General features: G+C 45.4%; 1 protein-coding gene across 6 annotated transcripts in view; it reads right to left on the bottom strand.

Moving 5' to 3' along the window:
- The window catches only part of myo3a (myosin IIIA), a 312,459-nt gene that overhangs the window by 180,930 nt on the left and 104,139 nt on the right, over positions 1 to 27,390 (bottom strand). For all 6 annotated transcript variants that reach the window (XM_033015890.1, XM_033015903.1, XM_033015896.1 and 3 more), the window contains one exon: positions 24,012 to 24,167. In XM_033015890.1, the coding sequence (XP_032871781.1) occupies positions 24,012 to 24,167 (156 nt within the window). The remainder of the gene's footprint in view (positions 1 to 24,011; positions 24,168 to 27,390) is intronic.

The following is a 27,390-nucleotide window of genomic DNA, read 5'->3' as shown; positions in this document are numbered from 1 at the left end:
TCTAGCTTGTCCAGTCCTTTTATAATTTTATATGTTTCTATAAGATCCCCCTCATCCTTCTAAACTCCAGTGAATACAAGCCTAGTCTTCTCAATCTTTCCTCATATGATAGTCCCGCCATCCCAGGGATCAATCTCGTGAACCTACGCTGCACTGCCTCAATCACAAGGATGTCCTTCCTCAAATTAGGAGACCAAAACTGTACACAATACTCCAGATGTGGTCTCACCAGAGCCCTATACAACTGCAGAAGAAACTATCATAGATCAGACTCCAGTTTACAAGGTTGTCTTTGAAATCACCGAGCCAGATTATCAGACGTAAATGTCAACAGTTTGCAAAACAATAAATGAGTAATTTGAGACATGACCCATGCAATTGGTAACATGTTTGAAAGAAATGACTTCAGACCTACAATTCCCAAAGGTCAGATTTAACTGGGTCCTTAGTTGATTAAATGATAGAGATTGCTTTGACCAGTCAGCAATACCATTGCATCATTTTGCTCTGAGGAAGGCAGAAGGTGAAAAAGATGAACGCTTTTCTTAATTCAACAATCTGAGGATATGAGATATGCGAGAAGGGAGCAGAGTATAAGGAGGAATTGGGGGAAGATGCTGTTATTAGACAACGGAACCATCCCACCACAACTAGAGAACAGTCCTGAATTACTATCCACCTCATTTGGATCTTTGATCGGACTTAGCTAGCTTTATCTTGCACTAAACATCATTCCCTTATCACATATCTGTACACTTGATTGTAATCATGTATTGCCTTTCTGTTGACTGGTTAGCACACAACAAAAGCTTTTCACTGTACCTCGGTACATGTGACAATGAACTAAACTAAACTAAAAGATGATCATTTTGATTGACCAATTTGATTTCGGCCATTGTGATTCTTAAGCATGTTTGTTATTGTCATCACTTTCCAGTGGAAATTGAATCAAAAGGTCACAATGTTCATTCTTGGAACACTCAATATAGCATGGAGCAAATTCTGACGAAATAATTTTAAATTTTATAAATCCCACCATTAAAAATATAATTGCTGCAGCACTGAGCACAGATTGAAATACCTGTATCTGTGCACGGGATACTTTCAGGACAAACATGCCTCAGTCTGTGGCTGCGCTGCTGCTGCTGTTGCTGCCGCTGCTGCTGTTCTGCCTATGGTCTCTTGTGGCAACTGAGACATGGATGTGATCAGCCCATTCCCATGCTTCAGGGTTTAGTTTAGTTTAGTTTAGTTTAGAGATACAGTGCGGAAACAGGCCCTTCGGCCTACCGGGTCTACGCGGACCAACGATCGACGCATATTGTATTGTATTGTATTGTATTTTAATGACCACACAGCCAGGCTGGTGGAATTTGTTATCAGTACAGCTCGGTACAGGTTCCAACATTTCATCAAACATTAAACATATAACATAGATATACATACAGACAGACACATTACATAATACATAAGGGCCATGCTTATTCTTATTCCTCACCGTACAGAGTTTAAAAAGTTAATTGCAGTGGGAACGAAACTGTTTTTGAAGCGGTTTGTTTTGGAGGCAATTGTCCTGTAACGCCTCCCAGAGGGCAGTAGCTGAAAGGCATAGTGTGCAGGGTGAGTGGGGTCAGAGATGATCTTGCGGGCTCTGTGTAGTGTCCGTTTGTGATAAAGTGATTCAAGGGTTGGTAGGGGTAAGCCAATAATTTTGGATGCTCTGTTGATGATGCGCTGTAATTTCTTCCGGGAGAGTGAGTCGAGACTGCCGAACCAGACTGTGATGGATGAAGTGATTCGGCCCGAAACGTCGCCTATTTCCTTCGCTCCATAGATGCTGCTGCACCCGCTGAGTTTCTCCAGCAATTTTGTGTACCTTGGATGAAGTGAGGATGCTTTCGATGATGGCTGTATAGAAGCGGAGCATGAGATGAGACCTTACTCTGAACTTCCTGAGCTGTCGGAGATGGAAAAGTCTTTGCTGGGCTTTTCCATAGATGTGGTCAGCGTTTGTCCTCCATTTGAGGTTGTTGCTGATGTGGGTTCCAAGGAGTTTGAATGTGTCAGTGATGGAGATGGATTCACCTTTAATGAGCACAGGAGTTTTGGGGGATGGCTGGCATCTTGGGTCGATGATGAGTTCTTTTGTTTTTGATGAGTTGAGTAAGAGATCATGGTCTGTGCACCAGGTCACTGCTTGGTTGACCTGTGCACGGTATTCAGTTTCTTGGTTGTTGGTGATGAATCCTATGATGGTTGAGTCGTCCGCGTACTTGTACAGGTTGACGGAGCTGTGGTGGGATGTGAGCTGGTTTGTGTAAAGGGAGAATAGCCAGGGTGAGAGAACACAGCCTTGGGGTGTGCCTGTACTGAGGAACAGAGGGGAGGATGTGTTATTGTTGATCATCACCCTCTGTTGCCTGTTCCAGAGAAAGCTGTGAATCCAGTGACAGATGCATGGGTCAATGTTCATGTCCAGTAATTTATTGAACAGTTTGGCCGGGTTTATTGTATTGAATGCAGAGCTGAAATCCATGAACAGGATGCGGGCATATGTGTTTGCGGACTCCAGGTGGTTCAGAATGTGATGAGTTGCTAAGTTGACGGTGTCCTCAACTGACCTGTTGGCTCTGTATGCAAATTGGTTTGGGTCCATGAGTGGGGTGGTGACAGTTTTCAGGTGATTGAGTATGATGCGCTCAAATGATTTCATGACTGACGATGTCAAGGCAATGGGTCTGTAGTCATTGAGGCAGGAGATGGTCTTGGTCTTGAGAACCGGGATGATAATGGATTCTTTGAAGCAATTGGGTACTGAGCTTTGACAGAGGGAGGTGTTGAAGATGTTGGTAAAACTAACACTATTATTAACTAACTAACACTATTATTAACACTATCCTACACACCGTAGGGGCAATTTTTTCATTTACCAAGCCAATTACATCTTTGAAGTGTGGGAGGAAACCAAAGATCTCTGAGAAACCCACGCAGGTCAAGGGGAGAATGCACAAACTCCATACAGACAGCACCTGTAGTCGGGATCGAACCGGGGTCTCCGGAGCTGTATTCGCTGTAAGGCTGCAACTCTCCTGCTGCACCACCGTGCTGCCACAGTGGTTGTTTCTACTATGTATCAGTGTATTGTTACTTCTCTCCCCCGAATCCCCTCTCCCTTTCCATGATCCCCCCACTTATGGTTGAAACCCCCCTCTCTGTTTTCCCCATATTACATAAAGCAGGAAACTAAAGACACTTTAGTCTGATAAATGTTATTTGGATAATATTGGATAATAATGGTGGCATAGTGGTAGAGCTACTGCCTTACAGCGTCGGAGACCCAGGTTCAATCCTGACTACGGGGGCTTGGCTGTACAGAGTTTGTACATTTTCCCTGTGAATTGTGTTGTTTTTTCCGAACTCTTCGGTTTCCTCCCACACTCCATAGATGTGCAGGTTTGTAGGTTAATTGGCTTGGTATAAATGTAAAATTGGCCCGAATGTGTGTAGTGTGTGGATCGCTGGTCGGTGCGGACCTGGTGGGCCAAATGATTTGTTTCCACACTGTATCTCTAAAACAAAACAAAAACTCCAACTAAATTGCTATTAAGGTGTTAGCAGGACAATTTGAAATTCAAAAGACAATCAAGCAAAGTAAATTCGATTTTTATGAAAGTGAGATCATGATTGACAAATTTGCTATTTTCGGATCAATCAATCAATCAAAAAATCAAACCTTTATTGTCATTCAGAAATACATCAATAAATGCAAGTCTGAACGAAATTTCGTTGCATCTGGCTCCCCGTGCAACATAAAAAAGGATAAAATGGATAAAAAGATAAAATGAATAAAAAGATAAAATAGATAATAGTGGCGGCACATTACATGGCATTCAAGAGTCTGATGGCTCGGGGGAAGAAGCCGTTGCAAAACCTGGCCGTTCTGCTCCTTATACTACGATGCTGACGACACCACGGTGGTAGGACTGATCAGTGACAACGATGAGTCAGCCTACAGAGAGGAGGTCCAGCACCTGACAACCTGGTGTGCCAACAATAACCTCGTCCTCAACTCCAAGAAGACGAAGGAAATTATTGTCGACTTCAGGAAGGTCAGAGGAGGCAGTCATACCCCCATCCATATAAACGGGACTGAGGTGGAGCGCGTCTCCAGCTACAAATTCCTCAGGGTACATATCTCGGAGGATTTGTCCTGGTCCCTCAACACCTCCACACTGATCAAAAAGGCACAGCAGCGCCTTTACTTCCTGAGGAGGCTCAAGAAAGCCCACCTGTCCCCCCAGATCCCGACCAACTTCTACCGCTGTAACATCGAGAGCATCCTGACCACCTGCTTCACGGTATGGTACAGCAGCTGCACTGTTGCGGACAGGAAGGCACTACAACGGGTGGTGAAAGCCGCGCAGCACATCATCGGTGCCCCGCTCCCTGCCATGGATACCCTCCACTGAAAACGGTGTCTGAGACGGGCTGGGAAGATCATTATAGACCCCTCCCACCCCAACCATGGACTGTTTGCCCTCCTCCCATCAGGGAGGCGGTACAGGAGCCTCAGGTCTCGTACCAGTAGGATGAGGAACAGCTTCTACAATTATACCATCACATTGCTGAACTCGGAGTCCCGCCGATATATTTTCCAGTCCCTCCGTCCCCATTGTTTAATTATTCTGTGTTTTTGATTATTCTGTATCTTCTTTTTTTTAATTTCTATATGCACTACTACTACGGACTGACGCAAAACTGCATTTCGTTGTACCCATACTCAGTATTTGTGCAATGACATTTAAGTTGAATTGAATTGAATTGAATTGAATTGAATATTTTGCCCGAGGGCAGCAAAGAAAGTGGATAAAGAGGAATTAGCTGCGTGTATTTGGACTTCAATCGGCATTCATTAAGGTCCCTTATAATCACCACACAAGATCAAAGTCTACCGGGTTGGGTATAATATATTGGCATGGATAGGGAAGGGGCTGACTAACACAAAAGATTTGGGATAAATGAGTCATTTTCAGATTACCACCCAATAGCTACTGGGGTGGTGCCACAGGAATCAGTGCCTCAACTATTTACAATCTATTTGATGAAGCGATTGAGTGTCCTGTAGCAAAACGGGCTGATGATAAGAAGAAAGGTGAATTGGTAACTTGAAGAGGATACAGAGCCTGCAATAGCTCATGGATGGGTTAACTGAGTGGGGTGAGAAGTTGTCAGATGAAGCATATTGTGGGAAAATGTGAGGTTATCTACTTTGGAAGGAAGAATGAAAAGCAAATTATTATTTCAACCAAGTGAGAGCACAAAATGTTGCAGTGCCATGTAATCTGGGGCTCGTGGTCCATGAAACACAAAGAGTGAATATGCAGCTGAAGCAAATAATTATCTGTGCTGGTGGAATGTTGGCCCTGTGGATTGTAAAGGCGGAGAAGTTTTGATGTGATCTTACAAGGAGGGCAGGGGTGAAACTGCATAAGATGCTGGACGTATCATTATATTAAAGAAAGGATTTACATCCAGTGAAGGCACAGTGAAAGAACGGGTTGACTTATGAAAACAAATTGAGTAGGTTGGGCCTAGGCACACTGCTGCATAGAAGGACATCTTATTGAAACATAAACATCTCAGGGGTTAGGCTAGGGGAACGCTGAGAGGATGCTTCCCCCACTAGAAGTATATAGAACTAGGGTGCTTCATAATAAGAGTTGCTGACTGGGACCACTCAATCCTATTTGTTCTATGGTGTTTCTGTTTGATATGCATGCATTCCTGGTATGTACGCAATCATTATCGAACCACGGTTGGTTCTCTGGCTAAATGGTAAAGGTGAGTGGTGCGTTAGACCATACGTTTCAGATTGGGGACAAATACAATCCTTTGCTAAGTATGCCCACCAGGGCTCATGTATTGTCCACATTTCAACTGATCAATGTATTATGGGTCCCTCTAATGTAACATGATGGGAGGGGAACATATGGTTTTCACTATGTGGAGATGGAAGTTTGTCTTCATAAGGAAAAGTTGGGAGTCACTGTATTGGACAGTTGCATTTGTTGTAGGTAAATTGGCGAGGATGAGGTCAAGTTGACCTCTTGCACACATTGGCTCTCTCCATCCCAGACAGCAGTAATATCCATCAGTATTAAGTGACTTAGTCAGTGGCGATGCTACTGAGCTGCTCATGGTGATATAAATTGTAATCCACACCCACAGTATAGCTTATAAGCTAGCTATGATCTACATTTCTTTCAAGTGCCATTCAACAGGAGTGAGAGAGGATTTTCTCTTTTGTCATCAATTTAACATCTACCTCTTGGCCCATTATCTGCTTCACTCTACTCTAAATATTTGGTCATATTGTGAACTATGTCTTAGTCTACCCTTCTTTTCCCATTGCAGTAAATGTATATAGATTGCAGTCCTGAGGATCATAGGAACAGAAAGTATAAAGTACACCACACCATTCAGACCATCATGTTTTTGTTAGTTAAATAGCTGCTACCCCATAGAAACATAGAAAATAGGTGCAGGAGTAGGCCATTCGGCCCTTCGAGCCTGCACCACCATTCAATATGACCATGGCTGATCATCCAACTCAGTATCCTGTACCTGCCTTCTCTCCATACCCCCTGATACCTTTAGCCACAAGGGCCACATCTAACTCCCTCTTAAATATAGCCAATGAACTGGCCTCAACTACCTTCTGTGGCAGAGAATTCCAGAGATTCACCACTCTCTGTGTGAAAAATGTTTTTCTCATCTCGGTCCTAAAAGATTTCCTCCTTATACTTAAACTGTGACCCCTTGTCCTGGACTCCCCCAACATCGGGAACAATCTTCCTGCATCTAGCCTGTCCAACCCCTTAAGAATTTTGTAAGTTTCTATAAGATCCCCGCTCAATCTTCTAAATTCTAGCGAGTACAAACCAAATCTATCCAGTCTTTCTTCATATGAAAGTCCTGACATCCCAGGAATCAGTCTGGTGAACCTTCTCTGCACTCCCTCTATGGCAAGAAGGAGTATCAAATTCCCTTTTTAAAAGCTGTTGTTCGACCATTACATGTCTCCCTATCGGTCACTGACTACAATTTTTTGCAAATGTAGTGGAGAGAGGAAATGGTTACCCAGACATGGGGTGAAAAAATAAAGTTAGAACGCCCCTATTCTCCAACAAGCTTCCGGGAATCTAGGGACAATGACCAGATTTTGCCCAACCAGTTGCGAGTCTGAAGAATCTGCAGGGCTTTGACATTTTATTCCCCGACGATTGCAGATGCAAGCTGGCTCAGAAGAACTATTGGCATGTTCTAAGTTTTAGGCATTGAGGCACATCACTTTATCTTAGTATTCAGCTGCATTTTAAAAATAAAACCATCAATGGAATTCATGGAAGGAACTGCAGATGCTTGTTTATACCGATGATAGACACAAAATGCTGGAATAACTCAGAAAGTCAGGCAGCATCGCTGGAGAAAAGAAATAGGTGATGATTTGGGTCAGAACCCTTCTTCAGATTGAAAGATAGAGGAGGGGGAGGTGGGTGGGGGGGACTGGAAGTGAGAAAAGGCCCTTAATTCATGGTCTGCTGCTTGAAAATACACCAAGCATTACTTTCTTCAGGATCTCAAGGCCAGAAAATCAAATCTCCTCTGTGTGAAAACTTATTCTGGGATTGATATAATCAGAATGTAAATCAGATAATGAAATCAAATTAAAGTGACTTTCTTTTCTCGTTGAGAGCTTATGTATCTATAACAAGCCTTAGATTTTATTATGTGAATCACAAGATAGTCATGCCATTTTGATTACCTTATATGGTGAGTGACTCTATACTCAAGGGAATGGTAATCATGCCAATCACACCTGGCTGGCTGTGAAAAGGGTAATGTTTGCATCTCAGGTTGTTTTCCATTAGCTTCGGCTTGAGGGCCAGATAGTGTGTTTGCAAAGTTATGCCCCTGTCCCACTTAGGAAACCTGAATGGAAACCTCTGGAGACTTTGCGCCCCACCCAAGGTTTCCGTGCGGTTCCCGGAGGTTCCCGCAGGTTTTTGTCAGTCTCCCTACCTGCTTCCACTACCTGCAACCTCCGGCAACCACGTGCAACCTCCGGGAACCGCACGGAAACCTTGGGTGGGGCACAAAGTCCTCCAGAGGTTTCCGTTCAGGTTTCCTAAGTGGGACAGGGGCATAAGGTATTCTGGCCCTGTGACCCCTCAAAATGCAGGGAAGAAGGGATTTGGCAATTGGCCTCTTGCACTTCCTAGATGTTTGCTGGAAGTCCAATGGAAACTATTATCAAACTGGAAAGTCCTATAATTGCTGGGATTTTCCAACTAACTATAGCATTTGAATCCACATGGGTTTTCTCCGGTTGCTCCGGTTTCCTCCCACACTCCAAAGATGTACAGGTTTCTGGGTTAATAGGCTTCTGTAAAAAATTGTAAATTGTCCCTAGTGTGTTGGATAGTGTTAGTGCACGCATAGACTCGATGGGCCAAAGGGCTTGTTTCCGCACTGTATCTCTGAAGTCTAAAGTCTAAACCTCACCAGTGGAATTAGAATCATAAAGTCAAGCAATGTGCAAAACATGCCACTCTGCCCGACTTGCCCTCACTAACCAACTTGCCTATGGCAGCGCATTAGGATAGCAGTACCAGGATCGGTCCAAGTCAGCATGGATATATGAAGAGGAAATCTGGCTTGACTAATCTTCTGGAATTTTTTGAGGATGTAACGAGTAAAATGGATCAGAGCCAGTGGATGTAGTGTATCTGGTCTTTCAGAAAGCCTTTGATAAGGTCCCACACAGGAGATTAGTGGGGAAAATTAGAGCACATGGTATTGGGGGTAGAGTATTGAGATGGATAAGAAAATTGGTTGGCAGACAGGAAACAAAGAGTAGGTATTAACGGGTCCCTTTCAGAATGGCAGGCAGTGACTAGTGGGGTCCCGCTGGGACTGCAGCTATTTACAATATACTGTAAATTAATGATTTAGATGAAGGAATTAAAAGTAACATTAGCAAATTTGCAAATGACATAAAACTGGGTGGCAGTGTGAACTGTGAAGAGGATGCTATGAGGATGCAGAGTGACTTGGACAGGTTGGGTGAATGGGCAGATCCTTGGCAGGTGCAGTATAACGTGGATAAATGTGAGGTTATCCACTTTGGTGGCAAGAACAAGAAGGCAAATTATTAACTGAATTGTGTCAGATTAGGGAAAGGGGGAATGCATCGAGACCTGGATGCCCTTGTACATCAGACACAGGAAGTAAGAATGCAGGAACAGCAGGTAGTGAAGAAAGCCAATGGCATGTTGGCCTTCATAACGAGAAGATTTGAATATAGGAGCAAAGAGGTCCTTCTGCAGTTGTACAGGTGAGACCACACGTGGAGTATTGGGTGCAATTTTGGTCTAATTTGAGGAAGGACATTCTTGCTATTGAGGGAGTGCAGCGTAGGTTCACGAGGTTAATTCCCGGGACGGCGAGACTGTCATATGAAGAAAGAATACAACGACTGTATTCACTGGAATTTAGAAGGATGTGAGGGGATCTTATAGAAACATATAAAATTATTTTGGGATTGGACAAGCTAGATGCAGGAAACATGTTCCTGATGTTGGGAGGAGTCCAGAACCAGGGACCACAGTTTAAAAATAAGGGGTAGGCCTTTTAGAACTGAGATGAGGAAAAACCTTTTTACCCAGAGAGTTGTGCATTTGTGGAATTCTCTGCCTCAGAAGTCAGTGGAGCACTGGATGCATTCATAGAAACATAGAGACATAGAAAATAGGTGCAGGAGTAGGCCATTCGGCCCTTCGAGCCTGCACCGCCATTCAATATGATCATGGCTGATCATCCAACTCAGTATCCAGAGTTAGATAGAGCCCTTAGGGCTAGCGGAATCAAGGGATATGGGTTGAAGGCAGGAACAGGGTACCGATTGAGGATGATCAGCCATGATCACAATGAAAGACGGTGCTGGCTTGAAGGGCAAAATAGCCTACTCCTGTACCTATTCTCTATGTTTCTATGCTTCTATCTACACTAAACCCACCTGCCCACTTAGCACATATCCCTCCATGCCTTTCCTATCCATGTGCCTGTCCAAAGCTTCTTAAACATTGTGGTAGCAGGAGTAATTATGCATCTCAACCTCTTCTTCTGAGGCACTCCTTAAAACCCATCTCTTTGAGCAAACTAGCGAGTATCTTACAGCAGCATGGACCCGGGTTTGATCCCGACTACGGATGTCGGCTATATGGAGTTTGTACATTCACGTGGGTTTTCTCCAGTTTGCTCCAACACTGGCAGCAGCGGCTCACCTGCAGTCCGTTTGTTTTTGCTTTTTTTGTGTTGTTTATTTCGTTTTGGCTAGTCCAGTTTTTGTTTTTTTAGTCTGTGTTTTGGGGGGGGGTTTGAAACGGGGCTTGCTGTCTCTCCCTGCGGGGGAATGCGACTTTTTTGTCGTATTCCCCTTCTCTGCCTCCGTCTGCGCTGAGGCCTAATGGCGGAGCTGGCGACCTCGAGGCTCAGGAGGCAGAGCCCGCCAGGACTCGCACTGGGCTCGCTCTCGTGAGGACGGCCCGGCTCGGGGCTGGAACAGGGCTTCCGTGAGGGGCTGTGATGCTCCCGTGAGGACGGCCGGCCCGAGGAAGGAACGGTGCTCCCGTCGGAGTGGCCGAGCTCGGGGAGGTACGGCGTTCCCAGCCCGAGGGAGGAGCGGCGCCCAGTCGGGGCGGCCCAGCCCGAGGGAGGAGCGGTGCCCAGTCGGGGCGGCCCAGCCCGAGGGAGAAGCGGTGCCCAGTCGGGGCGGCCCAGCCCGAGGGAGGTACGGCGCCCGGTCGGGGCGGCCCAGCCCGAGGGAGAAGCGGTGCCCAGTCGGGGCGGCCCAGCCCGAGGGAGAAGCGGTGGCCTGGCGCGAGGCTGAGACAGTAACGGCACTCACGTGGGGGCGATCCGGCTCGGGGATGGAACGGTGCTCCGGTGGCTGGGATGGCGTTCTGGCGGCGGCGACCTGAGTCCGGGGTTCGGCCGCGGGCCAGCGGCTGTGTCAGCAGGACTGGTGGGCGGCAGCTTCGACCACCCCGGGGCCGCGGTGTTTGAGCCGCGGGACTGTTTGCTACATCGCCCGGTGGGGTATCGCCTCAGCTCAGAGAGAGAAGAGGAGGGGAGAGACTGCAGCCCTAAGACTTTTGCCTCCATCACAGTGAGAAGGTGCTATGTGGACTCACTGTGGTGGATGTTAATATGTGTTTATTGTTGTTTTTTTATTGTATTGTATGTATGTATGACTGCAGGCACGAAATTTCGTTCAGACTTCGGTCTGAATGACAATAAAGGAAACCCTGTAACCCTGTAACCCTGTAAAAACGTACAGGTTTATAGGTTAACTGGCTTAGTACAATTGTAAACTGACCTTTGAGTAGGATAAGGCTAGTGTATGGGGAACGCTGGTCGACACGGACTCGGAGGACTGAAGGGCCTGTTTTTACACTCTATCTTTAGTAGGCTTGTTGTAAATTGTTTTATTTTAATCCTCGAACAAAGTGCTTGGGGATTATAGGGGACTAAAGGGGAATATAAAAGGAAGCTGGAGAAGAAACTGCAGTACAACAACATCAAAGAGGTGTGGAGAGGAATGAAGACCATCACTGGCTTCAAGGAGAAGAGAAGCCTGCCGTCAGGAAACGTGGACAAGGCCAATGAGTTTAACCTGTTCTATAACAGGTTTGATCTGGTATCCCCTCCCTCCTCTACAGGTGCAGCCTCTCCCCCACCATCACCTCCATGAGGCAGCCCCCCCAACACCACAGCTGCAGCACCTCCTATGCCGGCATCTCCTCAACTGTTCTTCACGGCGGACGAGGTGAGAGCTGAGCTGAGGAGGCTCCACCCTGGTAAAGCAGCTGGCCCTGATGGTGTATGTCCCAGGCTACTAAAAGACTGCGCGGCTCAGCTGGCGGAGCCTCTCCAGACCATTTTCAACCTGAGCCTCCAGTCAGGGAGGGTACCAGGTCTGTGGAAAACATCATGTTTCGTGCCGGTTCCCAAAGCAGGGCGGCCGACCGAGATCAACGACTACAGACCGTTGGCCCTTACATCCCATATCATGAAAACAATGGAGCGGCTACTCATTCGTCTCCTGAGACCACAAGTCCAGCACGCACTCGACCCACTGCAGTTTGCATACCAGGAGAACATTGGGGTGGATGACACAGTCCTCTACATGCTGCACCGGATCTACTCCTTTTTGGACAAACCCGGTGGCTATGTGAGGATTATGTTCTTCGACTTCTCAAGTGCGTTCAACACCATCCAACCCCTGATTCTGAATGACAAGCTTAAGAAGATGGGGGTGGATTCCACATTTATCTCCTGGATATACGACTACCTGACGGGTCGACCACAGTTTGTCAAGCTGGGGGACAGTGTGTCTGGCACAGTGGTGTGCAATGTTGGAGCCCCACAGGGAACGGTTCTGGCTCCGTTCCTCTTCACCCTGTATACAGCAGACTTTAACTATAAGTCTGACACATGCCACATACAGAAATATTCAGATGATACAGCGATTGTGGCATGTGTAAGGAACGGGCAGGAGGAGGAATACAGGAACTTGACCAGTGCCTTTTGTGCCTGGAGTGAAGAGAACTGTCTCACCCTGAACACAACTAAGACTAAAGAGATGGTGGTTAACTTTGGCAGGTCTAAGCTCCCCCTTCAGCCGGTCAACGCTGCAAGGGCTGACATTGAGGTGGTGCAGACATATAAATACCTTGGAGTGCACCTTGATAACAAACTGGACTGGTCTGTCAACTCTGACTCCCTCTACAAAAAAGGCCAGAGCAGACTCTTTTTCCTCAGAAGGCTCAAATCCTTCAATGTGTGTAATGATATGCTGCACATGTTTTACAACACTGTGGTTGCAAATGTTATTTTCTACGCTGTTGTCTGCTGGGGCAACAGCATTAGTGCAAAAAACAACAAGAAGCTGGACAGGCTGGTTAAACGAGCTAGCTCAGTGCTGGAGGGGAGAGTAGACTCTGGGATGGATGTGCTTGAGAGGCGTATGAGGCACAAGGTGCAGGTCATCCTGAAAAACCCCGGGCATCCCCTCCATGTAATTCTGGAGAGTCAAAAGAGCACTCGGAACAACAACCGGCTCCTCTCCCTGCCCTGTAGAACGGAGCGGTTCAGGAGATCCTTCACCACTGCAGCCATTAGATTTTATAATTTGGACCGCTGGGTATTAGGGGGATGCATTTTGCAATTTTTAATTTTTAACTGTTAATTATTGGTCTTTTTAAGTATTTATTGCTCTCAGGTAGTGTCCACATTGTATTCTATGTATTTTCTGTCTGCGTTCGTTTTGAATCTGTGGGTTTGTTGGTTGGGGGCTTCTGGACATCTGAATTTCCCTGAGGGGATCAATAAAGTATTTATTATTATTATTATTATTTTGTGACATTTTATTCCGTAAAATGTGCTTGATAAATACAACTTGCTGTTTGTTGTTCTCCTAATGTATTTTCATTAACTCTCTGTCATATATCTTTTGATTCCTTTTTCAGGTTTCTAATGCAGTTTACCAGCTAACCAATCCATGACTTTACAATTAACCATTGCTATATCTATGTCCTCTTTAGCTCTATTTTTAAACTTTTTTTTCTTTCCCTCTTTCAGGATTAAAATCCATTTTTTTAAATCCTGGTGAAGGTTGCCTCTTCTTCAAGATGTTAAATGACCTTTTCACTGCTCAACAGGCACTCCTCTTGTATATGCCGAGCCTTGCCTGCTTTTGTTTAATGATTTTAATTCTCTTTGTGTCCATGGCAATTGCATATTTAATACTCTTGGATTCACTCAATGAAGTCTCTAAAAGCATGGCCTGCTTAAAAATTCTAATGTTAAAATGATAACCCATTTCACAGAAAAACAAATCAGTAGACTGAAGGACTGATTTTCCGCATTGTTTAGTGTGTCTACAATTATTTTCTTTCCTGTCTTTTTATTCAATAAAGCCAATCTGTCAATGGATTAATTAAAAATAAATTGAAAACCATTTAGGGAAAGCCACCTGGGTCCTGATCTTTTTGAGCGCTCATTACCTGGGAGCAGCAGAGGTGCTGCCGAGGCATTGATCTAGCAGCTTCCCCATCCAGAACTAGCGTACCATCATAATGTCAATCCCAATACAGCCCAGTAAAGCATTTCTCAACTTCCAAAACAGAACTGGATGGTATTTAAACATTTGAAGTACGGTGGCATGGTGGCATAGTAGTAGAGTTGCTGCCTTACAGCACCACAGACCGTGGTTTGTTCTCGATTACTGGTGCTGTCTGCACAGAGTTTACACATTCTCTCCATGACCTGCGTGGGCTTTCCCCGGGATCTCCAGTTTCCTCCCAAACTCCAAAAACATACAGGTTGGTAGGTTTATTGGCCGGGTATAATTGTAAATTGTCTGTAGTGTGTGTAGGGTAGTGTTAATGTGCGGGGATTATTGGTTGGCGCAGACTCGGTGAGCTGAAAGGCCTCTAAACTAAAACACAAAACTACTTTGAATAATAACATTTTCACATAGAATCATAAAATCAGGGCACAGACATGTGCCAACTATGATGTCCATCTATGCGAATCCTATTTGCTCACGTTAGGGCCCTATGCCTCCACTCTTTCCATAGAACACAACGTGCTGATTAACTCAGCAGGACAGGCTGAAGAAGGGTTCCGATATGACATGGATAGGCAATTAAAATGTTGCCTCTCCATGTCCTCCAGAGATGCGACCTGACCTGTTGCATTACTTCAGCTTTTTGTGTTCTACGCTCGATTCCAGCATCTGCAATTCCTGTGTCAACAGTTTTTAAATGTTCACCAGTTCCTCCTTCTAGAAAACTAGATAGGATAGGAATAATGTGGAGGAATATGAGTCAATGACAGGCAAATGGGACGTGTGGATGGGCATCTTGGTCGGCATGGATGAGTTGGGCTGAAGCTGTTGTTTCTGTGATGTACAATTCTATTCTTTTATAAATGAATGAAAGCATCTCTTTCTGACTTTTTGCTGCTTATTCTCAATAACCACTTCTTTACTTTTGATGTCAATTTGTGGCTAATTATGCACCCGTGACGCTCCGTGAAATGGTAAATGCACTGGGCAGATGTAATTTGGTTACCCAGTTCATGTCACCTGCTGCTGCCATTTTCAAAAGGGCTCTCCCCTGAGACACCATGGCACCTTCACTCCTGCTACAACCTAATTAAAATGTAGCTGACATTCTATGGGCACACAGGTGGTGCGGAGTTGGAAGGGGAGTAGTGGCGAGTGGCACATGGATTTTGGGCCGTCTTTTGCTGAGGGGCCTGATTCTAACTCTTGTTCCGCATTTTCTCGCAACAGAGAAGGAACACATCAGGTCTTTGCCACCTCATGGAGCAACCCCATTCCCCACTAATTTTCCCTATGACATCATCCCCCCCCCCAATATTCCCACCAACTTCTCCCAGATTCTACCACATACCTATATGCTCAGGGCAACTTATAGTGCCCAAATAACCCATCGACCTGCAGGCCTTTGGGATGCAGAAGGAGAACTGAGGGTGAGCACACGCAGTCACAGGGAGAAAGTGCAAACGCCATACACACTGCAACAGAGGTCAGGATTGAACCTGGGTTGCTGGAACCATGAGACAGCAGCTCAACCAACTGACCAATGTACCCACTAGAGTCCCTGGAAGAAGCTGTTGCTGATTAATCCAAATGGGCAAGAAAACCGTCTGGATGTTATTTTCTGAGGAGAGCTACAACTGAGGCAACAAAGGTACAACAGGCCACTGGAGCGTCCAAACTGGACGATGTTGTGCTACACTGGGCCAGTGAGCCAGAGCAAGTTGGCAGCAAAATGTAAGTGAACGAGTTGGCATCTACCCAAAAGTCCACGTTGAGTCATTTGTACAGGCAATGCCGCCAGAACACTCTTGGGTAGAGATTATGCTGCATGATGACAATATAAAAAGAGTTAACTAAGGTGAATGCAAATTCCATGATTTGTCATTCAATGAGATAACATTTGTCATGTTGCTGTTTTGACAAAATTGTTAACCCGTTTAAACTTGCTGCTGCCCTTCTTCTCAGGAACAGCCTAATCCCCTCTGTTATCACAAATCTGAACACCCCTTCCACAAACTAGGGTACTGTCCGATTCACCTCTACCTCATTGGACTTTGGCTGTGGAACTGATGCGCTACAACGCTGAGAACTACTGTATATTCTGCACTCTGCATCTTTCCCATTGTTCTATCTATTGTACGAGTTTGATTTGACTGTATTTATGCATAGAATTATCTGATCTGCTTGGATAGCATGCAAAACAAAGCTTTTAACTGTACCTCGGTACACAAAAGTTCATAAGTTCTAGGAGCAGAATTAAGTCATTCGGCCCATCATGCCTACTCTACCATTCAATGACGGCTGGTCTTTCTTTCCCTCTCAACCCCATTCTCTTGCCTTCTCCCAATAACACCTAACACCCTTCCTAAACAAGAATCTGTCAATCTCCGTCTTAATGTTAAAATGAGTATAGAAGTTGGGATGAAATGTTAAAATTGTACAAGGCATTGGTGAGGCCAATTCTGGAGTATGGTGTACAATTTTGGTCAAGTACAAGTTTAAATTATAGGAAAGATGTCAACAAAATAGAGAGAGTACAGAGGAGACTTACTAGAATGTTGCCTGGGTTTCAGCACCTAAGTTACAGAGAAAGGTTGAACAAGATAGGTCTTTATTCTTTGGAGTGCAGAAGGTTAAGGGGGGACTTGATAGAGGTCTTTAAAATTATGAGAGGGATAGACAGAGTTGACGTGGATAAGCTTTTTCCATTGAGAGTAGGGAAGTTTCAAACAAGAGGATATGATTTGAGAATGAAGGGACAAAATTTTAGGGGCAACATGAGGGGGATCTTCTTTACTCAGAGAGTGGTAGCTGTGTGGAATGAGCTTCCAGTGGAAGTGGTGGAGGCAGGTTTGATTTTATAATTTAAAAATAAATTAGATAGGTATATGGACGGGAAAGGAATGGAGGGTTATGGTCTGAGTGCAGGTAGATGGGACTAGGGGAGAATAAGTGTTCGGCATGGACTAGAAGGGCCGAGATGGCCTGTTTCCGTGCTGTAATTGTTATATGGTTATAATAATATCCATTGACTTGGCCTCCACAGCCGACTGTGAAACATGTAATAATAATAAATCTAAACCTAAACCAGAATTCAGAGATATTTTAAAGGTTGGCCATGGATGTCACACATTTTGATTTCAGAACATTCTTGGCAAAGTCCTTTAGACTCCATAGCACCCAGTACTCGAGGGTTTGATAATTATTTCAAACATCAATAACACATTAATAGCTAGAACATTGCTAATGTTCCCAGCGAGAGTGCACCCAAGTGACCTATAAATCATCATTTCTCAACTCCATTGCAAGCCAATGTCTGGATGAAGGAAAAGAAGGAGCAGTGAATCAGTTCAGGCACGGGGCAGCAGCAGTGATTCAATGTGGTGCTCCGTGACCTACTCCAGCAAGAAAGACAGAGGAAGGAATGGGGAATGGTCATGACATCAAATATAAACATCCACCTTTTGTTGAACCAACAAGCTCATCAGGAAGGTACACAAAATTGCTGGGGAAACTCAGCGGGTGCAGCAGCATCTATGGAGCGAAGGGAATAGGCGACGTTTCGGGCCGAAACCCTTCTTCAGACTGATGGGGGGTGGGGGGGGGAGAAAGAAGGAAAAGGGGAGGAGGAGGAGGAGCCCGAGGGTGGGAGGAGACAGCTAGAGGGTTAAGGAAGGGGAGGAGACAGCAAGGGCTAGCAAAATTGGGAGAATTCAATGTTAATGCCATACGGACGCAAGGTCCCCAGACGGAATATGAGGTGCTGTTCCTCCAATTTCCGCTGTTGCTCACTCTGGCAATGGAGGAGACCCAGGACAGAGAGGTCGGATTAGGAATGGGAGGGGGAGTTGAAGTGCTGAGCCACCGGGAGTTCAGGTAGGTTATTGCGGACTGAGCGGAGGTGTTCGGCGAAACGATCGCCGCTCATCAGGAAGCCTGGCTCCGTCCTGGGAGTGGAGTTGGATTCATCGGAGGTGGTCTTGGAGGGGAAGATGCTCCTCAAACTGTGGAGCAACCTAGACAGTACAGCTCACCCCATCCATTACACACTGATCAACCTGAGGAGCACCTTCAGCAACAGACTGGTTCCACCAAGATGCAGCACATAACACCACAGGTGATCCTTTTCCCCTGTGGTTATTGAACTGTACAACTCCTTCCCCTTCTATCGTGGGGTAGACTGATTCCCCTCCCCCGCCCCCCTCCCCCTCCCCCACACCCTCCCCGATCTTTGCACGTCCCCAATCCTGGACTTTCCACTGGTCACTTTAATTTCAAATTTCATGTATCTTGTTGTGTTTTATAAATGTTGGCGGACCAATTTCCCTCCTGGAATAAATAAAATCCTATCGTATCATGTAGTATTGTTTCCAATGCACCTGCCCTAAATTTCTGGGCTGCAACTCCAGTCGTTATATTGACATGGTATTCATCTGACTCTAATTTACTTTGGGAGTGGGTGAGCACGAAAGCCGAAAAATGTCCCTGCCACCAGCTTCAACCTGCACCCAGGTCCAATGCCAGGCACTCACCTGTCGTGGTGAGAGCTTTGCACAGACCTCGGAACTTTAAGTGGGAAAGAATAATTTCGGAATACTTTATAAGCCACATCATCCTTTTGCATGCAGGGTAGTTCACTTGTGGATCTTGTGGGCCATCGGTGGATGTTGTGCCTCAAATCAGTCGGCCACTCATTTTCTGAATGAACCGAGGGACTTGATTAGTACGGGTGTCAGGGGTTATGCGGAGAAGTATTAGAACGGGGTTGGGAGGGAAAGATTGATCAGCCATGATTGAATAGTGGAGTAGACTTGATGGGGCGAATAACCTTATTCTGTCCCTATAACTTATGAACTGATAAACTTTCACTGAATATAGTTATTGAGTCATATAGCACGGAAACAGGCCCGTTGGACCAACTAATCCATGCTGACCAAGATGCTCTATGTATACTATTTGCCCGAGTATGGCCCATCAGTCTCCAACCTTTCCTCTACATGTACCTGTCCAAGTGTATTTTAAATGCTTTCATAGTACCTGCCACAACTACCTCCTCAGGCAGCATGCTCCATGTACCCATGTATCCAAGTGAAGAAGGGTTTCGTCCCGAGACGTTGCCTATTTCCTTCGCTCCATAGATGCTGCCGCACCCGCTGAGTTTCTCCAGCACTTTTGTCAACCTTCGATTTTCCAGCATCTGCAGTTCCTTCTTAAACATCCTTCAAGGAACAAGATGTCCCTCAGGTTCTTATTAAATCTTTTCTCTCTCACTTTAAACCTGTCTAGGAAGGAACTGCAGATGCTGGTTTAAACCAAATTTAGACACAAAAAGCTAGAGTAACTCAGCGGGACAGGCATCTCTGGAAAGAAGGAATGGTTGACATTTTGGTTCGAGACCCTATGTCTTCTGATCCTTGGGTCTGGGTAAAAGACTTTGGGCATTCACCCTATCTATTCCTCATGATTTTCTACACCTCTATAAGACCACGCCTCACCCTTCTGCATTTCAAGGAATAAAGTCCTAGCCTGCCCTAACTGATAAAGTCCTAACTCCAAAGACGTACAGGTATGTAGGTTAATTGGCTTGGTAAATGTAAATGTAGGATAGTGTTAATATGCGGGGATCGCTGGTCGGCGTGGACCCGGTGGGCCGAAGGGCCTGTTTCCGTGCTGTATCGCTGAAAACTAAAATCACTCCCTACAGTTCAGCCCCTTTAGTCCTGGCAACATCCTCGAGAATCTTCTCTACACTCTCACCAGCTTATTGACATCCTCCCTAAAGCAGGATGCCAAAACTCAACACAGTGGTCTAAATGTGGCCTCACTAACATCTTGTATAACTGTAACTTAATGTCCCAACTTCTATACTCAATACCATGACTGTAGAAGGCCAATATTAGTAAAAGCCCTGTCCCACTGTGCGAGTTCACCCAAGAGCTCTCCCGAGTTAACAAAATATCAAAACTCGTGGTAAGCAAGTAGAATGAACGTTAGCGGGTATGTCGGAGCTCGGGACGTCTCTTAGCGCTAACGGCAGGTACTCTTGAAACGTGGTAACTCGTGAAGATTTTTCAACATGTTGAAAAATGTCCACGAGTAAAATATACTCGGGATGTAAAAATTTGATACTTTTTAACACGTAGTGATACCGTAGTAGCTCGTGAGTTTACCGTAGCAGGACCTGGTGTCCTATATCACTATTGTATGTTAATGATGCAAATAAGAATATTCAGTATATTCATTACCTTTGAATTGTAGTTTTATGTAATCCTCCCATAATTTCTGATAATCACAATATCTATCAGACATACAGAATGTTGCAAGGTAATATTTTGCCCAAACTCAGTGGTATCTTTCTATCTCAATAAATATCACAAAATATGCCATTGTTTCAGCCACATTATGACAAAACATAGAATGTAGGTTATTTGTAATCAGTCACCTCATCCCAGAAACAACAGTATAACCACATAACCATATAACCATTACAGCACGGAAACAGGCCATCTCGACCCTTCTAGTCCGTGCCGAACACGTGTTCTCCCCTAGTCCCCTGCGCTCAGACCATAACCCTCCATTCCTTTCCCGTCCATATAACTATCCAATTTATTTTTAAATGATAAAAACGAACCTGCCTCCACCACCTTCACTGGAAGCTCATTCCACACAGCCACCACTCTCTGAGTAAAGAAGTTCCCCCTCATGTTACCCCTAAACTTCAGTCCCTTAATTCTCAAGTCATGTCCCCTTGTTTGAATCTTCCCTACTCTCAGTGGGAAAAGCTTATCCACGTCAACTCTGTCTATCCCTCTCATCATTTTAAAGACCTCTATCAAGTCCCCCCTTAACCTTCTGCACTCCAAAGAATAAAGCCCTAACTTGTTCAACCTTTCTCTGTAACTTAGTTGCTGAAACCCAGGCAACATTCTAGTAAATCTCCTCTGTACTCTCTCTATTTTGTTGACATCCTTCCTATAATTAGGCGACCAAAATTGTACACCATACTCCAGAATTGGCCTCACCAATGCCTTGTACAATTTTAACATTACATCCCAACTTCTATACTCAATGCTCTGATTTATAAAGGCCAGCACACCAAAAGCTTTCTTTACCACCCTATCTACATGAGATTCCACTTTCAGGGAACTGTGCACAGTTATTCCCAGATCCCTCTGTTCACCTGCATTCTTCAATTCCCTACCATTTACCATGCATGTCCTATTTTGATTTGTCCTGCCAAGATGTAGCACCTCACACTTATCAGTATTAAACTCCATCTGCCATCTTTCAGCCCACTCTTCCAACTGGCATAAATCTCTCTTTGAAAATCTACTTCATTATCCACAACCCCACCTATCTTAGTATCATCTGCATACTTACTAATCCAATTTACCACACCATCATCCAGATCATTGATGTACATGACAAACAACAGTGGACCCAACACAGATCCCTGTACTTAAAGAAGAACATTTGTTTTACTAATTTACAAGCATGTGCCATACATAGTCCATTGATCCATATCCAGCATAATGTTGTGATAATTGCATAAAAGGTATTATTGTCTAAGACATTTGGTGTGGAATGATAATCCATCTTAATACTCATTTAGGCAAGTCCCGAGCTATAGATACGTTTCCCCCACCCCCAATCCCCCTCGCCCGATCTTCATTGAACCTTCCATTTGACCAATCTTTTACTCAGCTGCTGTAACGTTTCCTTCCTATCAAAATCTCTGTGTAGCATCTCTGACCCTATCTTCAAATTCCCACTTTGAAATAAAATACAATTTTCGACTTAAAAATTTCAGGATCGCTATATAAATGCAAATATATGATATTTTATCCTAGTATCCCCGGGGCTTCAGCAGCGGGCGCAGCGTGGACTCTCGTCGCGGAGCGGGTGAGCCCTCGCCGGGGCTCGCCGGAGGAGAGCGCTCCGTTCACTGGCCCACGGCAGCCTGAAGCCGCGGTCTGCAGAGCTCCAGCTGGCGGCCGTCCTGGGCCTGGGATCCCTCGTTGGGGACCCGGGAGGAGAAGAGCTCCAACCGCCGGCCCGTGGCCAATTTGTACCGCAGGACTTTCAATCCTGAGTGGGGTCCCTCGCCGGGGATCCCTGGAGCGGAGCTTCGACCACCGGCCCTGCGGTCTGCGGTGCTTCTGGCTGCGGCGCGGCGGGAACTTTAAATCTTCGACCGCCGGCCTGCGGCCTACACCAACCTGAAGCCGCGGTCTCCGGTGGGGAGGCACCGATTCAGGACTTACCTGAACTTTTACCTTGTCTACTCATCTGGACGCCCGCAGCGGCGGCTGAGGAGGGTTGAGGTCCCGACAACGGGGGAAAATGGAGGAGGACCGGCCAAATTTTCATCCTTCCACCACAGTGATGAATGCTGTGGTGGATGTTTGTGTTAAATTTTTATTGTGTATTGTGTGTTCTTTTTCATCGTACCGCTGCTGGCAAATTCATTTCACTTGCACTTCATAGATACAGCTGAGTTTGGGCAAAATATGGTCTTACAACATTCTGTATGTCTGATAGATATTGTGATTATCAGAAATGATAGGAGGATTACATAAAACTACAATTCAAAGGTAATGAATATACTGAGTATTCTTATTTCCATCATGAACTAACAATAGTGATATAGGACACCAGGTCCTACTACGGTAAACTCACGAGCTACTACGGTATGACTACGTGTTAAAAAGTATCAAACTTTTACATCCCGAGTATATTTTACTCGTGGACACTTTTCAACATGTTAAAAAATCTTCACGATTTACCACATTTCCTGAGTACCTGCCGTTAGGGCTAAGAGACGTCCCGAGCTCCGACGTACCGCTACGTTCATTCTACGTGCTTACCATGAGTTTTGAGTATTTTTTTTAACTCGGGAGAGCTCTTGGGTGAACTCGCACAGTGGGACAGGGTTTTCAAAGTCTTCTTGACCACCCTATCTACCTGTGATGCCATGTACCTGCACGTCTAGAGCCATCTGCTTTACAACACTCCCCACCATTCACTGTGAATTTGACTCTGATCCCAATGTTCCCATTTTCCTTCTGAAGAGGAGATTGTGATTCTTACATGTTGGAACTGGTGAAAAAGATAATGAACCAGTGCAGGAGATTTTAAGATTGGTTCGACCAAAAACCTGCTGGGGAAACATTGGGGTACACCTGAACTCCTAGATCTGTATGCTCTTTGTCTGGTTTTCAGCAGCAATTTACCTGAACTAGGCAATTTGGGATGGACAATAAACGTTGGTATTTCTTACAAATCCCATACCCCATAAATATGTAAAAATGTGTTTGATCATATAGGAATAGTATTGATTCTCTGGAATTGACATGATCAATTTATTTGGTTTTAGAGATACAGCGTGGAAATAAGCCCTTTGGCCCACCTAGTCTGACCAGTGATCCTGGCACACTAACACTATCCTACACACACTTGGGTGAATTTACAATTTTACCAAGCCAATTCACCTATAAACCTGCATGTCTTTGGGGGGTGGAAGGAAACCAGAACTCCCTGAGAAATCCCACGCAGGTCACAGGGAGATCGTACAAACTCCGTACTTACAGCACCTGTAGTCAGGTTTGAACCTCGGTCTCTGGCATTGTACGGCAGCAAGTCTATCACTGCGCCAACATGCCATGCACGTACCACTCACCTCTGCTTGCACATGATCCATATCCCTCTATCCCCAATTTATATAAGCAACCTCCATCATTCCAAGTGGACTAACTAGCATGGCGTCAAATTGAAACTAACAAAGTAATCTTCTTTCAGTGTTAACCATGTTAGGTACCTTGTTTTTTCAATGGTGCCCATTTGCTGGTGAATGTCTATGAGTTCCATTAACTGTTTCTGCAAGGCTTTCTCCTTCCCTTGAATCTGTCTGATGAATGGATGTTCCAGGAGCTCAGTCACAGTTGGACGAAGTTCAAAGTCCTTAATGAGGCATCTATAATAAGACGGATAGCAAAATTAGAGTCAATAAAAAAATCCCCCTCTTCCAAATTAATCATTCTTTGTGGAACATATCGCTGTTAATGTTTATTTTTTTCATTACAGAAGTATTAGATGCCAACCAGTCTTAATGATAGATTCTAATGGTAAATGGTAAATCGATCATATCTTAGAAACATAGAAACATAGAAAATAGGTGCAGGAGTAGGCCATTCGACCCTTCGAGCCTGCACCGTCATTCAATATGATCATGGCTGATCATCCAACTCAGTATCCCATACCTGCCTTCTCTCCATACCCCCTGATCCCTTTAGCCACAAGGGCCTCATCTAACTCCCTCTTAAATATAGCAAATTAACTGGCCTCAACTACCTTCTGTGGCTTGTTCTGGACTTCCCCAACATCGGGAATAATCTTCCTGCATCTAGCCTGTCCAACCCCTTAAGAATTCCCTCGTCAACCCCACCACTCGCCACATCTTCCCATCTCCCCCCATGTCTGCCTTCCGCAAAGACCGCTCCCTCCGCAACTCCCTCGTCAATTATTCCCTTCCCTCCCGCACCACCCCCTCCCCGGGCACTTTCCGTTGCAACCGCAAGAAATGCAACACCTGTCCCTTCACCTCCCCCCTCGACTCCATTCAAGGTCCCAAGCAGTCGTTCCAGGTGCGACAAAGGTTCACCTGTATCTCCTCCAACCTCATCTACTGCATCCGCTGCTCTAGATGTCAGCTGATTTACATCGATGAGACCAAGCGTAGGTTGGGCGACCGTTTCGCCGAACACCTCCGCTCAGTCCGCAATAACCTACCTGACCTCCCGGTGGCTCAGCACTTCAACTCCCCCTCCCATTCCCAATCCGACCTCTCTGTCCTGGGTCTCCTCCATTGCCAGAGTGAGCAACAGCGGAAATTGGAGGAACAGCACCTCATATTCCGTCTGGGGTCCTTGCGTCCTTATGGCATCAACATTGAATTCTCCCAATTTGGCTAGCCCGTGCTGTCTCCTCCCCTTCCTTCACCCTCTAGCTGTCTCCTCCCACCCTCACATCCGCCCGCCCTCGGGCTCCCCCTCCTCCTCCCTTTTTCCCTCTTTCTTTCCCCACCCCCCATCAGTCTGAAGAAGGGTTTCGGCCCGAAACGTCGCCTATTTCCTTCGCTCCATAGATGCTGCTGCACCCGCTGAGTTTCCCCAGCAATTTTGTGTACCTCCCTTAAGAATTTTGTAAGTTTCTATAAGATCCCCCCTCAATCTTCTTATCCATTAGATTCATGGAGTCAAATAGTTATACACCGTAAAAACAGGCCCTTCATTTCAACTTGTCCACGCTGACCAAGGTGTCTACCTGAGCTAGTCAAATTTGCTTGTGTTTGCCTCATATCCCTTCAAACTGTCCCATATCCTCATATCCCATGTAACTGTCCAAACAGCAAAATTGTTGGAATTGTACCGTTTCCTCTGGCAGCTCATTCCACATACCCACCACACATTGTGTGAAAAGCCTACCCTCCAGGCCCAATTTAAATGCTCCTCCTCTCACCTTAAACCTGGACCCACTAGTTTTAGATTTTCCTATCTGGAGAAAAAGACTGTGATCATCCACTTTAGCTGGTCACAAAAGCTCACATGCCTATTGAAAGCTAGGGTGAGATGAAGTGAATAAATATTTCACAGGAATGGATGAGTTAAATAATGCTGCATGATATCAGAGTGGTTTAGAATAGAGGATAGATAGAGAACTTAGAACAGTACAGCACAGAAACAGGCCCTCCAACGCATTATGTCCACGACAAAGATGATGCCATGTTAAACTAATCACCTCTGACTGCATGTGATCCATATCCCTCTATTCCCTATTTTTTTTCCAGTTTAATTTGTTATTTAAGTGGACATGCCAACCAGAAATAACAGCCATTTTGTATATTTTCTATGCAAGTGGAAGAGGCTGCCTGGGGAAGTGCTGGAAGCAGATACGATAGCAATATTTAAAAAGCATTTAGACAGACCCGTGAACAGGCAAGGAATGAAGGGTGTAGTGTCATTGAGTCATAGAGTGATACAGTGTGGAAACAGGCCCTTCGGCCCAACTTGCCCAAACTGGCCAACTTGTCTTAGTTACACTAGCTCCACCTGCCCGTCTATGGTCCCAATCCCTCCAAACCTGTCATATCCACGTACCTGTCTAACTTTCTTAAATGTTGGGATAGTCCCTGACTCAACTACCTCCTCTGGCAGCTTGTTCCATATGCCCACCACCCTTTGTGTGTAACAGTTACCCCTCAGATTCCTATTAAATCTTTTCTCCTTCACCTTAAACCTATGTCCTCTGGTCCTTGATTCACCTACTCTGGGCAAGAGACTCTGTGCATTTACCTGATCTATACATCTCATAATTTTAAATACCTCAATAAGATCACCCCTCATCCTTCTGCGCTCCAAGGAGTAGAGTCCCAGCCTACTCAACCTCTCCCTATAGCTCAGACCCTCTAGCCCTGGCAACATCCTTGTAAGTCTTCTCTGTACCTTTCCAGTTTGACAATATCTTTCCTATAACATGGTGACCTGAACTGAAAACAATACTCTACATGCGACCTCACCAACGTCTTGGACAACTGCAAACTTCTAAACTCAATACTCTGACTGATGAAGGCCAATGTGCCAAACATCTTTATGACCACCTCATCTATCTGTGACGCCACCTTAAAGGGTCCATGAACCTGCACTCCTAGATCCCTCTGCTCTACAACAATCCCCAGAACCATTCACTGTGTAGGTCCTGCCCATGTTAGACTTTCCAGAATGCAACACCTCACAGACCATAGACCATGTGCAGAAAGATATGCAGTTTAATCTGGCATAATGGCCATCAAAGACATTGTGGGCTGAAGGGCATGTTCCTGGGTTATTTCATGTTCAATGTTCTGAATACAAATGATACTGCAGATGCTGGAATCTGAACAAAACATAGAATGCTTGACAAACTCAGTGGGTCAAGCAGCATCTATGGGGACAAAAGGTGTATGTTAAGGGCCTGTCCCACGAGCATGCGACTCCATGCAGCAAGCGCGACCTAACGTGGTCGCTTGAGCCATAAGGCCTCGCGGGGCCGGTCCCACTTCGATCGCTGGAGCCGTTGTGCGGAGCTGGTCCCGATATCGCGCGGGGCTCCGAAATACTGACCATGTTCAAAAATTCCGCACGGCAATGGCCTGCCGGCCC

The sequence above is a fragment of the Amblyraja radiata genome, chromosome 2 (genome assembly GCF_010909765.2).
Source record: "Amblyraja radiata isolate CabotCenter1 chromosome 2, sAmbRad1.1.pri, whole genome shotgun sequence".
NCBI classification, from domain to species: domain Eukaryota; kingdom Metazoa; phylum Chordata; class Chondrichthyes; order Rajiformes; family Rajidae; genus Amblyraja; species Amblyraja radiata.
This window is presented reverse-complemented; position numbering and strand designations above follow the sequence as displayed.